The following is a 15793-nucleotide window of genomic DNA, read 5'->3' on the forward strand; positions in this document are numbered from 1 at the left end:
AACATTGACTACAGTTGTATCAGATGTGTATAGAGGGGTAGTCATGAATATATTTGTCATGTGGTTGTAGAAGCAGGCAGGCAGGTGAACAGTGCCAATGGTCAGAATGTTCCAGAGGCTGACAGCGTGCCCCTTCCACCTACCAGCGGGCACCTAATGGCAGAGAAGATGAGACTGGGCAGACAAGACCAGGAGGAGACAGAACCATCTGGTAGGTTTGGTTTTACTAACCAGTGGTCAGGTCTCCTCGAGGACTGGGTTAGCATTCCGGTCTATAGCCATGAATGAAATTGAATTAAAAGTGAAAATTGTCTTTATTTTATTTTTGTTAGCTGAGAAGAAAGAACCGACAAAGCCTCAACGCTTCTCGTCTTGTTTACCTGATTCTCAAGAGCTGTTGGACATCAGAAATAAAAAGAAGGTAAGTTTTATGATTTTGTTGTATATATTCAACCAGTCGAACACATACTGTAAACGCTGACTTTTACATGAATCATGCATTGATGCCAATGGCGTTTGTCTCTCTGAAGTGATGGTATTTAATTGTATGATTACAGCTGCTGAACAGTGGCACAGAGCAGTTCAACCAGAAGCCTAAGAAAGGCATCCAGTTCCTGCAGGAGAAGGGTCTCCTCAGCAGCCCCATGGACAACAACGAGGTGGCCCAGTGGCTCCGGGAGAACCCCCGCCTCGACAAGAAGCAGATCGGAGAGTTCATCAGTGACCGCAAGCACATGGAGCTACTGGACAGCTTCGTCAAGTACGAGTCTTATTGTTACCCGGCAGCGTGCTGTACAACCAGTTGGTTTTAAAAGAAGACCTTTTCTGGATCTTCTCCTTCATTTAATTGTACTGAAGCTTGGTTTTGTCAGTCACTAGTGAAGCAATGAATAATGAAGCAGTGAAGTTTATTTATTTGAACCCTAGGAGTTGATTTGTCTTCAATCCCTAACAATGATCAAATACAGTACACAACTGTATACACTGAGTATACAAAACATTAAGAACACCATTACATAGACTGACTAGGTGAATCCAGGTAAAAGCTATGATCCCATATTGATGTCACTTGTTAAATCCACTTCAATCAGTGTAGATGAAGTGTAGGAGATGGGTTAAAGATTTTTAAGTCTTGAGACATGGATTGTGTATGTGTGCCATTCAGAGGGTGAATGGGCAAGAAAAAATATTTAAGTGCCTTTGAATGTGGTATGGTAGTAGGTGCCAGGCGCACCGGTTTGAGTGTGTTAAAAACTGCAACAATGCTGGGATTTTCACGCTCAACAGTTTCCCGTGTGTATCAAGAATGGTCCACCACCCAAAGGACATCCAGCCAACTTGACACAACTGTGGGAAGCATTGGCGTCAACTTGGGTCAGCATCCCTGTGGAACGCCTTCGACACCTTGTAGAGTCCATGCCCTGACGAATTGAGGCTATTCTGAGGGCAAAAGGGAAGGTGTTCCTAATGTTTGGTATACTCAATGTATGTATAGTTGTGTAAAATAAAGACCTGACAGGAAATTGAAGAATATACTTCAAAATATACAGTACCAGTCAAAAGTTTGGACACACCTACTCATTCAAGGGTTTTTCTATATTTTTACTATTTTCTGCATTTCAAAACTATGAAATAACACACATGTAGTAACCAAAAAAAGTGTTAAACAAATCTAAATATATTTCAGATTTTAGATTCTTCAAAGTAGCCACCTTTTGCCTTGATGACAGCTTTGCACACTGTTGGCATTCTCTCAACCAGCTTCATGAGGAATGCTTTTCCAACAGTCTTGAAGGAGTTCCCACATATGCTGAGCACTTGTTGGCTGCGTTTCCTTCACTCTGCGGTCCAACTCATCCCAAACCATCTCAATTGGGTTGAGGTCTGGTGATTGTGGAGGTCAGGTCACCTGATGCAGCACTCTATCACTCTCCTCCTTGGTCAAATAGCCCTTACACAGCCCCTGGAAGTGTGTTTAGGGTCATTGTCCTGTTGAAAAACAAAACAAATGATAGTCCCACTAAGCGCAAACCAGATGGGATGGCGTATCGTTGCAGAATGCTGTGGTAGCCATGCTGGTTAAGTGTGCCTTGAATTCTAAATAAATCAGACAGTGTCGCCAGCAAAGCACCATCACACCACCACCTCCATGCTTCACGGTGGGAACCACACATACGGAGATCATTCGTTCACCTACTCTGCGTCTCACAAAGACACAGCTGTTGGAACCAAAAATCTAACATTTGGAGTCATCAGACCAAAGGAGTCATCAAAGACCTAATGTCCATTGCTTGTGTTTCTTGGCCCAAGCAAATCTCTTATTATTATTATTGGTGTCCTTTTAGTAGTGGTTTCTTTGCAGCAATTTGACCATGAAGGCCTGATTTCACGCAGTCTCTGAACAGTTGATGTTGAGATGCCTGTTACTTGAACTGTGTGAAGCATTTATTTGGGCTGCAATCTGATGTGCAGTTAACTCTGAACTGATCCTCTGCAGCAGAGGTAACTCTAGGTCTTCCTTTCCTGTGGCGGTCCTCATGAAAGCTAGTTTCATCATATCGCTTGATGGTTTTTGCGACTTCACTTGAAGAAACTTTCAAAGTTCTTGACATTTTCAGAATTGACTGACCTTAATGTCTTAAAGTATTGATGGACTGTCATTTCTCTTATTTGAGCTGTTCTTGCCATAATATGGACTTGGTCTTTTACCAAATAGGGCTATCTTCTGTATACCACCCCTACCTTGTCACAACACAACTGATTGGCTCAAACGCATTAAGAAGGAAATAAATTCCACAAATGAACTTTTAACAAGGCACACCTGTTGATTGAAATGCATTCCAGGTGACTACAGTACCTCATGAAGCTGGTTGAGAGAATGCCAAGTGTGCAAAGCTGTCAAGGCAATGGGTGGCTGCTTTGAGGAATATAAAATATATTTTGATTTGTTTAATACTTTGTTTGGTTACTACATGATTCCATAAGTGTTATTTCATAGTTTTGATGTCTTCACTATTAAAATAAAAATCTTGAATGAGTAGGTGTCCAAACTTTTGACTGGTATGCTACATATTAGTGCTTTACACTCATTCTCCCATTCCCACGCGCAGCACGTTCACTTTCCAAGGACTGCGTATTGACGAGGCGCTGCGTCTGTATCTCGAGGCCTTCAGACTGCCAGGAGAGGCTCCGGTCATCCATCGACTTTTGGAAACCTTCACAGACACCTGGCATGTAAGTCAGCTGCCTTACCCCCCTTGAAAGGCGTTCTCTCGCTCACACACACACACACACACACACACACACACGCACAGGGCACCCGGAGGGACTCACACACTTCTTCCATTACCGCATGGCAAGTCAATCCTTGCCACCAACTGTCCTTATCCTTGTCACCAACTGTCCCTATCATCAGGTAATTACGTCCAGTGGAACGCCGACCCAGATCTGAATCAAGGACAGAGACTTTAATCACTGAAGTAATTAAGGAATAGTCAAATGTAGCAGTGCCAATGGCAAGGTTGGCATAACAGAGCTGGCCTGTTGATCAAAGGCAGGGGGACAAACCAATGGGGCTACTGGCTGCTCCTTAAATAACCGGAGAGGGTCGTCCTCGTGACCTGGAAAGTATTCCTAGTAATGTCTTTTCATAGTCTCTCTCCGTACACAATCGCCTTGAATGACTTTACAGATATTCTTAATACACACTTGTCTTCTTCCACTATTGAGCAGTCATACATCGTGACTGCACTTTCAGTAGCACAAATATACACTGAACAAAAATCGAAATGCAACAATTTCAACAATTTTACTGAGTTACAGTTTATATAAGGTAAATTATAATAATTTTATTACGCCCTAATCTATGGATTTCATTTGACTGGGCAGCGACGCAGCCATGGGTGGGCCTTGGAGGGCATAGGCCCACCCACTGGGGAGCCAGGCCCAGCCAATCAGAATAAGTTTTTCCCCACAAAAGGGTTTTATTACAGACAAATACTCCTCAGTTTCATCAGCTGTCCAGGTGACTGGACTCAGACGATCCCAGGTGAAGAAGCACGGATGTGGAGGTCCTGAGCTGGCGTGGTTACACGCGGTTGTGAGGCCCATTGGGATCTTTTATTTCAGCTCATGAAACATCGGACCAACACTTTACATGTTGCGTTTATATTTTTGTTCAGTGTAGATATTTGAACGTTATGCCGAAGGTAGCTATATTATAGTGTGCATCTGGAACTATTCCTGAAATAGTGCCTGCAACTCAGCTGTTGATGTATATATGGATGGGCAGAGGGTTATTTTAGTGTGTGTTCCTCTGTGTGTGTAGAAAGTGAACGGCTCTCCCTTCATGACCAACGACGCCGGCTTCGCCCTGGCCTACGCTGTCATCATGCTCAACACGGACCAGCACAACAACAACGTGCGCAAGCAGAACATCCCCATGACTGTTGAGGTAAACGCGCACAATTTATTTCCCATGAAGACGCATCACCATTTTTTTTATGTTTCAAAGATGTATTTGTATTGAAGTAAAATGGAAAAGAAACTAAATTTCCTAAGTATAGTAAGTTTTCTACTACTTCTACAAATAGTCTTAGAAATGCACTCATCAACCACATATGTTAGATCTGATTTCAATCACTTCTTATGAACACTTTTGTGCCAGGCAGTGATGGGTTTTGCCAGAGACCCTTTTAGACACCCTACATTAGTATGTTGTACTGGTTCTTTCAGACCCTCTGATGGTCTGAAAGACCTCCTGTAACAGCTGTGCCCAGTGGTGGTCTGTGGGATGAGATCATCTTGGTTAGTCATGTGAACAGGCGGCAGGGGTGGGAGAAGTGAGCGAGGAGCGGACGGGGGGGGGGGGGGGCGTCCTCTGCTGTCCTGGCTCCCTCTCTCTGTGTGAGTGACAGCGCCTGAAGACTAAACACAAGTCCCATGGGCAGGGTTCTGAAGAGAGCGCGGGTGGGCCACAAACATATACACACACACTTTTGTTTGAAGTATTCCAAGTTGCCATTATGGAATTCTAAGCTGCAATGAGAGCAACTGATTTGTTTTACCTTATATTTTTCTAGAGGGCAATGAAATTCCTACTGTTCAATTTGCTGACTGTTTACGGCACAGTATATAATTAGCAGATTAAAGTCCTTACGATGGGACGTCGCCAAGTGTCATACAAATGCCATGATACGATATTATGTGGGATAAAATGGACCCGGGGCATCATGGCAAGATTCTATTGCTCTGAATTGTACTATCAGCTACCGCATAGCACATTGTAGCTCCCCAACAAATCCATAAGTGTGGAACAGCTCTGCTCTCTGGATGTCAGTCCTATGATGACTTGGCAGGCAACACGGCCAGCTGCTTTATGTCTGTGGCAGCTATTATTACCGTCGTCTGCTCCGCTCTGGGGTGGAGGGGGACTGGTATGACAAACACAACCCTGAGCCCATGGCCCCTGAGCCCTCATTGTGTTCATTTCTCTGTCTGTCCATCCCACTGCAAAGCATCTCGTGTTTCCCCTCTGTTTTACCTGCCATCAGCCAAAGCACGCAGCCGAGCAGGAGCCTTGACTCGATCCGTCAACACACGGCGGATCTGTTTATTTGCTGTGGCTCTTGGCCTCGATCCTGGTTGTCTAACATCACACCTAACCGTATTAAGTGACACATACGTTGGTAAAGCTCCTTGGCCCCCCCGCCCCCTTAATTGTTGGATGCTCAATTAGCAAGCGCATTGCATGCCTAAGGGTTGGATGCCAGAGCCAGGCCAGCTGGCAGAGCTCCGCAATGATTGATATGTTGATGGTGCCCTGATTCAGTATTAATGCCCCCCCCCCCCCCTTCATGTAGCAATTCAAGAAGAATCTGAAGGGTGTGAATGGAAATACAGACTTCGATCAGGATATGCTGGAGGACATCTACAATGCAATCAAGTAAGCCATAGTCTTATGTAGAAATGTTTGTGACGTGTACACACACACACACACACAAGATGAAGTAAATCTATCTAATTTCAAGAGGATATATTTGTATCAGCGTTTTAGCTTTGACGGTAAGTTATGTCAAACAACTCACCCCAGATGATTAAGGTCGTTTTAGCGTTCACACACTCCATGGTATTCTCTGTCCTGTAGGAATGACGAGATTGTGATGCCAGACGAGCAGTCAGGCCTGGTGAAAGAGAATTACGTGTGGAGCGTGTTGCTCCACCGGGGGGCCACCTCCGAGGGGGTCTTCCTCCATGTGCCCGCCGGCAGCTACGACCACGACCTGTTCACCATGACCTGGGGGCCCACCATCGCCGCCCTCTCCTACGTCTTCGACAAGAGCCTGGATGACGCCATCATCCAGAAGGCCATCGCTGGCTTCCGGTACACTAGGCGTCCCCAGGGGTTTCTGGACCCAGCACTGTGGTTCTGAGGAGATGCTGACGAAGCATATATTGGGGAAAGCAATGAGAGCGAGTCGTGATGATAATCTGCTTGTCTCTCTCCTTTTTAGGAAATGTGCCATGATATCAGCTCATTATGGATTCAGTGACGTGTTTGATAATTTGATCATCTCCCTCTGCAAGTTTACAACGCTCAGCAGCGAGGTAAGTGCTTCATTTCAAATGTGGGAACCTTTTGCATCACACCTACTGGAGTTTTCTAACATGTTCCACTGTGTGTGTTCAATACAGTCGGCGGAGAACCTGCCCACAGTGTTTGGGAGTAATGGGAAGGCCCAGGTAGCTGCTAAGACCGTGTTCCACCTGGCCCACCGGCACGGTGACATCCTGAGGGAGGGCTGGAAGAACATCATGGACTCCATGCTGCAGCTGTTCAGAGCTGAGCTGCTGCCCAAGGCCATGGTGGAGGTCAGAACTGTTTCTTTATAACTAGCAATGGTCATGGACAGGCATAACCAGGAAAGACAGTTTTTTTTTTTTTTATGGTCTGGGGAAAACAAATGGCCTCAATCATGTTTTGAGTACCTGTGGAACATGGAAACCTTCCATTCATTTTGCTGGGTGAAATGGGTATTTTTGAATTTGGGTGTTATACTGCCACCTGCTGGTATAAAACCAGAAATAATTTCCTTGTGGCGTTTGCTTATGTCCATACAGGTGGAGGATTTTGTGGAGCCAAATGGAAAGATTTCACTTCAAAGAGAAGAGACGCCTTCAAATCGGTAAGTCACCTCACAATCCTGTCACACAATCTGTTACGCTCAAATAGCAGGCTGAGATCTTTCACTTGTGAAACCTCTGAGTTTTTCAGACATTTTAAACCCAGTTCCAGTAATATTGTGAAATGGGTGGCTATCATTAAGCATGAAATGTGTTTTAAAAGTTAGAGAGGAGATGTCAATCTTCCTCTCTGTCTCCCAGGGGCGAGTCTGCGGTGCTGAGCTTTGTGAACTGGCTGACTCTGAGTGGAGCGGAGCAGTCTGGTCTACGTGGGCCCTCTACTGAGAACCAGGAGGCCAAGCAGGCAGCCATGCTCTGTATCAAGGTACCAGAACTACACCAATCATCCCTCATCCCACTGCTTTGTCTCTGTCACACTCATTCAAATTGCCTCTGGTGACCAGTATACTGTACGTTCTAGTTCAACTGTATGGGTTCATATAGTGCATTTTCAATTTTTTTTAATGATTAATACATTTTTGTGGCTTTTTGTATACACGGTCAGTCTGGTATATTGATTTGTTACCTGTCACTCCCGCGCCAGCAATGTGACCCAGAGAAGCTGATCACAGAGAGTAAATTCCTGCAGCTGGAGTCTCTACAGGAGCTGATGAAGGTAATCATAAGAGTCCAGGCAAATATTGTCCATCTTAACATGTGATTGGCTGAATATGAATTTCTGAGATGCAGGAAGTATAGAATGTTCTGGTGTTGTTTACTAAGAGCTGTTTCTTGTGGACAGGCTCTGATCTCAGTCACACCTGATGAGGAGACGTATGATGAGGAGGACGCGGCTTTCTGCCTGGAGATGCTGCTACGCATCGTCATGGAGAACAGGTACAGCAAGGAAACGGTGCGGTGTTTGCTTTGAGTCGGGGACCTTGTGATCGCACGTTTTGTGTTTTGTCCCAAGTCCAGTAGGAATTACATCAGTCAAATCGGCTGTTTAAACATCAGGCTTTGTTATGCTATTGAGTCCTTATATGTTGTGTGTGTGTGTGTTTAGGGACCGCGTGTCGTGTGTATGGCAGACGGTGCGGGACCACCTGTGCCACTTGTGTGTCCAGGCTTCAGAGAGCTGCTTCTTGGTGGAGAGGGCCGTGGTGGGCCTCATCAGACTGGCCATCCGCCTGCTGCGCAGAGAGGACATCAGCTCACAGGTACACACACACACGAGAGCGGAAACCAAACTATCTAGGCGTGCATCATTGCATTAATGCATGTTTAGTGCTGTCAAACAGATAATGCAGAGATGACGCAGGTTTTCTGACAAGTGATAGCACTGAGTGATTGGATGATTGGACTGTTGATCCAATGGGATTTACATTTGATGGTCACACACACATACACACGCTGCTTGTTAGATCAGTGTCCTTTAGCCATTGTAATCGGTCTTATCTGGCCTGAGCTTAACAACAATCATAAAAGAGGCTTAAATTAGTTGTATAACAAGTTAAAAAAGGATGTTTCATGCTATCATACTGGTATCAGATGTTTAATTTGTTCTGGCTTAAAGGCACAGGATGAACTACCTATCAGTATTCTTAGTCTGTGTTGATCAGTGGGACAATTTAATTAGCCAAGTTTTTACTGATCTAATCTTTTTTCCAAGAGGGACCTGCTTTCTTGGTGACCTGGCCTGTTACCTAAATAGCGTTTATTATGTGACTGTCCTATTGACCTTGAACTATTATATCATTACAGTTTCTCGGCAATGTAAAGAAAATAGGAATGGGTTCTACTTTATAACCCATTGGGAAACCAAACAAGTCCCTAGTGAACACTTTCTTATGTATTTATGAATTGATTGTGAAGGAGTTAAAAGATCCAAGTTATGTAAAGGGGGTTTACATGTTTGTTGTAAAAACCCTACTGTTTTGAGAGTGATTGTTATTAACCATGGGGGGGGGGCAAAATCTTTTTTTTTTTAAGCTTAATTTATTTACGGAGTTATCTGCTGTTTTGCAAAAAGTGTCTCGTGATAGAGTTGCATCTACTCTTTTGCAAAAAAAGTGTTTATTTGCATTGGTGTAAAACCAATGACAAATGACTGTTGTGCAAAAAAGGTTATAGTTTTGGCCACGCGGATCCCAGTTTAGCTCACATGGATCTGTTTCCTTCACTGTGTTTAAGAAATCGAGGAAAACTGTAAATGGAGCATCAACTTTTGGTCCCATTTCTTCTATAAGATCTTTAATTGGCTTTCAATCTGATCTCTAACCCAGATGGACGTTGTTACAGCCAACTAATAGTGTTTTCTTCTTCCTTTTCTGTGAACCGTGGCGATCAGGGCAAACATCTTATGTTGCAGGGACTTGAATCCACAACGTGCTTGTCACAAATCCCATATTTGTTTTTCTAATCTTTTCCTTTCAAATGTGCAGTGAGACCAAGAACTGTGAGACCTAGCGCAGTATATACATTGAACTGTGTTAGGAATTGTGAGCCGAATGTCGGGAACGTACTTCAATTCCCTAATCAGTGAGATCGAGGTCACCGGCAGTTCAAGCAATTGGTCTTATACAACGTCGGCGTCCACTTAACCCCTCTGCCACCCTATCTCTAGGTGCTGCTGTCCCTGCGTCTCCTGCTGATGATGAAACCACACGTCCTGGCCCGGGTTAGCCGGGAGGTGGCCTACGGCCTCCATGAGCTGCTCAAGACCAACGCTGCCAACATCCACTGCACAGACGACTGGTTCACCCTCTTCTCCCTAATCGAGTGCATCGGGGCCGGGATCAAACCGCCCGCCTCCTTCCAGGTCACCTCCACCAGTCCCGACATCGACACAGGTCAGCCTCTTACATGTACAGCATCACGTGGAATGGTAGCCTACTTTGTTGGCCTTAGCAGCGGAGAAACCATATGATCACCTAGTTTACGGTCAATTGCAGTGACTTTACACAAACAGCTCAGCTGTTATATTACAAGGCATACGTCCACACTGTTAGTGGCGTGTTTTGATGCCTGGTTAAAAAAAAAATCAATGTCCTGTTTCCACCTTTGTTCCAGGTGCCCAGTCAGACAGTGAGCTGTCGTCCCACCACCACAGTGAGGTGAGTCTGGACCGGGGCTACACCTCCGACTCTGAGGTCTACACGGAGCACGGAAAGTCCAGGATGCCCCGCTCTGTCACTGACGTGGACGTGGCCAGCAGCGGATGGCTTGTGGTAAGAGCCCACACACACTCACGTCACCTGCACACACTTTTCTTTCGAGTGCTCAGATGATCAACTCCAGAGATCTTCATAGCGTTAATACTATTTTACACTGTTTATTGTGGAACGCCCCACTATAATAGTAACGCTAAGCTTGTGTTATTTTGTCATATCAATGTCAGTCAATGCCTCAACACACAGCACATCTCACACAGTGTTTATATTGGCAGGTTGGTAAAGATGACCTGGACATCAACAAGGTACCGGCCTCTGGCTCCAAGCCCCTGCTCAACCCTCTAGTGAACCAGTACAGCCTGACACTGGGCCAAGACATGGGCTTCCACGACACCAAGTCCCTCATCAAGTGTGTGGAGTCCCTCTCCTTCATAGTACGCGATGCTGCACATGTCACCCCTGAAAACTTTGAGCTGTGTGTCAAGGCCATCCGGGTGTTTGTGGAGGCCAGCCTTAACGGAGGTACGACTTCCTCTTTCATCACTTCATGTTGACTGACAAATCAATTCCTATTTGAGGTTAATTTTATATTGTCTTTTTACAAAGTGTTTCTTAATCTTCCAACAATGAATTCTGCATTTTATTTGTCTTTACATCAATGCTGATTTCCAAGCTAACACATGCCATCAAACTATGTTTGAGTAATTTCTAAATTAAGCTTTGATAGTTTGGCATGTTGGGTGGTTACTCTTAAAAGCCTTTGGAAGGGGATCTCAAGGCATGTCTATATAGTGACTGACCTGACTCTGGGTTCCCTGCCTCCCCCACACCAACCCTTATTGAGGACTGTGTCACTCGGCTGTCCTTCTCCCCATTCATTCAGCAACAGCAGTATGTTAGTGATCCAGACTCCAGAGTAAAGCAGGGATTACAGTGGGAGGTGGTGCACTGTGCAAGCCTGGCACCACTGATGGCCTTTTCATTTCTCCCAGCGCTCCAGACCCTTAGATACCTGCTGTCAACACTGCTTTACACACTTAACAATAAAGTTTGGTTGAACAAAGACCTCACGCTAAGCACCGCTCTAATCTATATGGGAAGCAAATGGAAACCGCACAGCCCTAAAACCTGCTATTACTCAATTAGAGTTGATGTAGCCTTTGGGGTTTACGTGAAAGGAATGTATTTTTTCCTGGAGACTTTCCTAAGCGCTAAGTCATACCCTATAGAGCTATCAATTAAGATAATTACTATCATACTGCACAATGTCTTACACTAGAAGTGCCAGTCCTGAACGCAGCCTTAGGGTAAAGACATGAGTCACATGGTCTCTGTACTGCTAAAATGGATTACCTTTGGGAGCAGTAAACAGTGGGCATTCATTCTCTGTTCAGAGATATCAGTCAACTATTATGAGAAAATTTCACCCTCAGGATATATATCTGTAACAATGGCTAAAAACAGTCCCTTCATCTCTCCTGACCTACAGGCTACAGGACCCATGAGAAGAAGAAGAACCACAAGTATGACTCCCAGAAGTCCCGTGTGAGGAGGAAGCCTCGGGAGAAAGAGGGGGCATCCCGCCGCGCCAAGGCCTCCAGCCAGAGGCCCTCCCGTTCCCATAGCGACGACGAGGAGGACGAGGGAGTCCCGGCCAGCTACCACACGGTGTCATTACAGGTTAGTCAGGACGTAAGTACCGCAGCCCTCTTTCCCTTCTGCCTTGGTCTCTGTGCTGCTCAGGGGCTCTGTTCAGTTGGGTGAAACGTTCCGAACTACATGACCAATCATGTCTGTTCTACACAATATATTTCTCTATCTGAAGGTTCTGTAACGTTGTACCCTCCTGAATATGCCCCAGGTGTGCTCTGTGTGTGGGTGGGAGGTGGGGTTGCGGAGGGAAGGTGGGGATTTGGGGAGATTTCAGCTGTATCTTCCCCTCTCTTGGCACATTATGGTTGTCATTGCAATTAAGCAATGTTGTGGCGGTGTTTAGTCCTATTTTTCTTGAACTACTATTCTCATTTCCTGAGGTGTGATTAAGAAGTTACATTGTCTGCCATCTCTTTTCAGAACTAATTTGGCACTAATCAGGTATTCATGCTCAGTCGACTAATGCTAATATTCACCTCTTGTATTGCCTATTCACAAATTAACTGCCTTGGAAAGGCTGAATAGTGAATTCTCAATGCTCATCGCTCTACTCTAAATGAAATCAAACTTTCAGACCTTGACTAATTAATTGCTTGGAAAGGTATGTTATTAGATATTTAGGGCTGTGTAGGGTTGCAAAGAGCGGGAATATTACCAGTAACTTTAGGAATTTTGGAAACTTTCAAGATTTTAACACATTTTCATGAAATGTAAAAGATATTCCCCCCCAAAAAAGAACATGTTTATAATATAAAAATATAATCATAAGGCTGTAAAACATTATGCTAAATGTAACCCATCAACATAGTTAAACCCTTGCTGTTTTAATGAGTATGGAAAATCCTTCATATTTATTTGTTGTAAATGTTTTGGGTCAAACTGGTGCCGGTTGTGAAAAAGTCAATAGTTGGAAGAGCTGCGGAGTTAATTTCAAATTATATCATAAGATGTTTTCTCCAGAACCATATGGGATATCTACTAGAAACTCATGGAACGGATCAGATGGACACGAATATTAAATAAAACTTTTTATATTTTATTTTATTTTTATAGATTTCCCAAATTTCCTAAATGGCTTTGGTAAATTACAGGGAGTTTTACAACCTTAGGTTACTGTACTATACAATATACCCCTCTTCTCCATCAGTGTTTCAAAATGACATAAATATCAATACTCTTATCACAGATCATTACCTAAATATATTGTCAGCATTAGAATAAAGTACTTAGACATGTAAATGTTATTTTAGTAAATGTTATTGAGGAAATGTCTTGCAGCCAATACAGACATTGAGTCATACTCATGTTTAGAATCAAGCTGTATTGTGATTTAGAATAGCTATGACCACATCATAATGACATGAAGTTCCCCTGGCTCAGCTGTTAGACCTGATGCACACGCTGCACACGAGGGCCGCCAGCATCTACAGCTCCTGGGCACAGGAACAGCGCCACTTGGAGGTCGCAGGGAAGAAGATTGAGGCTGACTCCCAGACACTGTGGACCAGCTGCTGGTGCCCACTTCTGCAAGGTCAGAGACTTTAACCCCTAGCTATCTATAAAACATATTTGCATATAGGCACCACTCAACTCAGTGTTTATTAATAGGGGTTAAACACAATTCATTGTTTCCTAGTCATTTGAGGAATGTTTTCAATGTCATTGTGCGGAACCAAAGGCACATTTCCTGTTTTCGTGGACAATAAGGTTTTCACATGTTAATGCTTTTCTGCTTATATTGGAACTAATGACTAGTATTTAGAGGAGAGTCATATACACTGAACAAAACTTTACATGTTGCATTTAGATTTTTGTTCACATGTTTCATGAGCTGAAATAAGATCCTAGAAATTTTCCATATGCACAAAAAGCTTATTTCTCTCAAATGTTGTGCACAAATTTGTTTACATCCCTGTTAGTGAGCATTTCTCCTTTGCCAAGATAATCTATCCACCTGACAGGTGTGGCATATCAAAAAGCTGATTAAATAGCATGATCATTACACAGATGCACCTTGTGCTGGGGACAATAAAAAAAATCGAACATCAAGTGGAAAGCCTTGCCAGAAGAGTGGAGGCTGTTATAGTAGGAGCTACTGAATATGACCTCTCCTGGTACTACTGAACATGACCTCTCCTGGTACTACTAAACATGCACTGAAAACAATGGGTACAAAGCCATAGTAACATCAATATACATAAAAACACAGAATCCCAAACACCAAACATAATGTTCATTAAATCTGAGTGTTGTCAATGTCAAAGGTGTTCATTCCACAGACTAGAGTGATGTATTTCTTCTTGGCACGGGGGACTTGAGCTATCGTTATTTTCTTAGGCACAGTCTTCTTTTTCTGTTCGGTCTGTTGGGACAGGAAGGACACTGGGCAATGGGTTTAATCTACTGATGTCCTTTACACTGCTCATTTAACCTAGTGATGTCCTTTTATCCTGGTAATTTACCTTGATACTGTTGGACGTCTAAGTTTGAACATTAGTCATGAAGATTAGGCAACAAAGAAATGATGCACGAAAATACCGAGTTCCTGAGGCCCATTGTGAGATTCATTTTTCTTAAGGTACTTGTGACCAACAGATACATATCTGTATTCCCAGTCATGTGAAATCCATAGATTAGGGCCTAATAAATTTATTTCAATTGACTGATTTTCTCATATGAACTGTAACTCAGTAAAATCAATGAAATTGTTACATGTTGCGTTTTATATTTTTGTGTATTCAGAAAGTATTCACACGGTCCCCTTGACTTATTACACATTTTGTTGTTACAGCCTGAATTTAAAATGGATTAAATTGAGATTTGTTTTGTCAATGGTCTACACACAGTACCCCATAATGTCAAAGGGGAATTCTGTTTTTCGAAATTAGTACAAATTAATAAAAAAAAAAGAAAAGTCTTCCCTGTGGCTCAGTTGGTAGAGCATGGTGTTTGCAATGCCAGCATGGTGTGTGCAACGCCAGGGTTGTGGGTTCGATTCCCACTGGGGGGCCAGTACAAAAAAAAATAAAAAAATGCATGAAATGAAATGTATGCATTCACTACTGTAAGTCGCTCTGGAAAAGAGCGTCTGCTAAATGACTAAAAATGTAAATGTAAAATGTCTTGAATCAATAAGTATTCAACCCCTTTATGGCAAGACTAATTTCAGGAGTAACAATTTGCTTATCAAGTCACACAAGTTGCATGGACTCACTGTGTGCAATAATAGTGTTTAACATTATTTTTGAATGACTACCTCATCTTGGTACCCCACACACAATTATCTGTAAGGTCCCCTCAGTCGAGCAGTAAATTTCAAACACAGATTCGACCACAAAGACCAGGGAGGTTTTCTAATGCCTTGCAAAGGGCGGCACCTATTGGTAGATTGGTACAAAGATACAGGCGTCCTTCCAAACTAAGTTGCCGTGGAGGAACGAAACCGCTCAGGGATTTTATCATGAGGCCAATGGTGACATTAAAACAGTTGCAGAGTTGAATGGTTGGGATAGAAGAAAACTGAGGATAAATGATATAGTTACTCCACAATACTAACATAATTGAGAGTAAAAAGAAGAAAGCCTGTACAGAATAAAGATATTACAAAACATGCATCCTGTTTGTAACAAGGCACTAAAGTAAAACTGCAAAAAATATAGCAAAGAAATTACATTTATGTCCTGAATATAAAGTGTTGTATTGGATTTGCCCCAAACATAACACATTACTTAATACCACTCTCCATATTTTCAAGCATAGTGGTGGCTGCATCATGTTATGGGTATGCTTTTCATCAGCAAGGAACGGGATGGAGCTAAGCACAGGCAAAATCCTAGAGGAAAACC

General features: G+C 43.4%; 1 protein-coding gene across 8 annotated transcripts in view; it reads left to right on the forward strand.

Annotated features, from left to right (window-relative positions):
* Positions 1–15793, forward strand: part of LOC115193844 (Golgi-specific brefeldin A-resistance guanine nucleotide exchange factor 1) — a 74689-nt gene that overhangs the window by 52985 nt on the left and 5911 nt on the right. For 6 of the 8 annotated variants that reach the window (XM_029752917.1, XM_029752919.1, XM_029752921.1 and 3 more), the window contains 19 exons: positions 71–211; positions 333–421; positions 558–760; positions 3111–3234; positions 4328–4453; positions 5862–5944; positions 6146–6382; positions 6513–6606; positions 6694–6870; positions 7120–7184; positions 7384–7507; positions 7727–7798; positions 7925–8019; positions 8189–8342; positions 9749–9974; positions 10195–10352; positions 10571–10817; positions 11785–11987; positions 13329–13479. In XM_029752917.1, the coding sequence (XP_029608777.1) occupies positions 71–211; positions 333–421; positions 558–760; positions 3111–3234; positions 4328–4453; positions 5862–5944; positions 6146–6382; positions 6513–6606; positions 6694–6870; positions 7120–7184; positions 7384–7507; positions 7727–7798; positions 7925–8019; positions 8189–8342; positions 9749–9974; positions 10195–10352; positions 10571–10817; positions 11785–11987; positions 13329–13479 (2769 nt within the window). The remainder of the gene's footprint in view (positions 1–70; positions 212–332; positions 422–557; positions 761–3110; positions 3235–4327; positions 4454–5861; positions 5945–6145; positions 6383–6512; positions 6607–6693; positions 6871–7119; positions 7185–7383; positions 7508–7726; positions 7799–7924; positions 8020–8188; positions 8343–9748; positions 9975–10194; positions 10353–10570; positions 10818–11784; positions 11988–13328; positions 13480–15793) is intronic. The other 2 variants (XM_029752920.1, XM_029752925.1) reach the window with 1 other exon arrangement.

This window comes from Salmo trutta, chromosome 5 (assembly GCF_901001165.1).
Source record: "Salmo trutta chromosome 5, fSalTru1.1, whole genome shotgun sequence".
NCBI classification, from domain to species: domain Eukaryota; kingdom Metazoa; phylum Chordata; class Actinopteri; order Salmoniformes; family Salmonidae; genus Salmo; species Salmo trutta.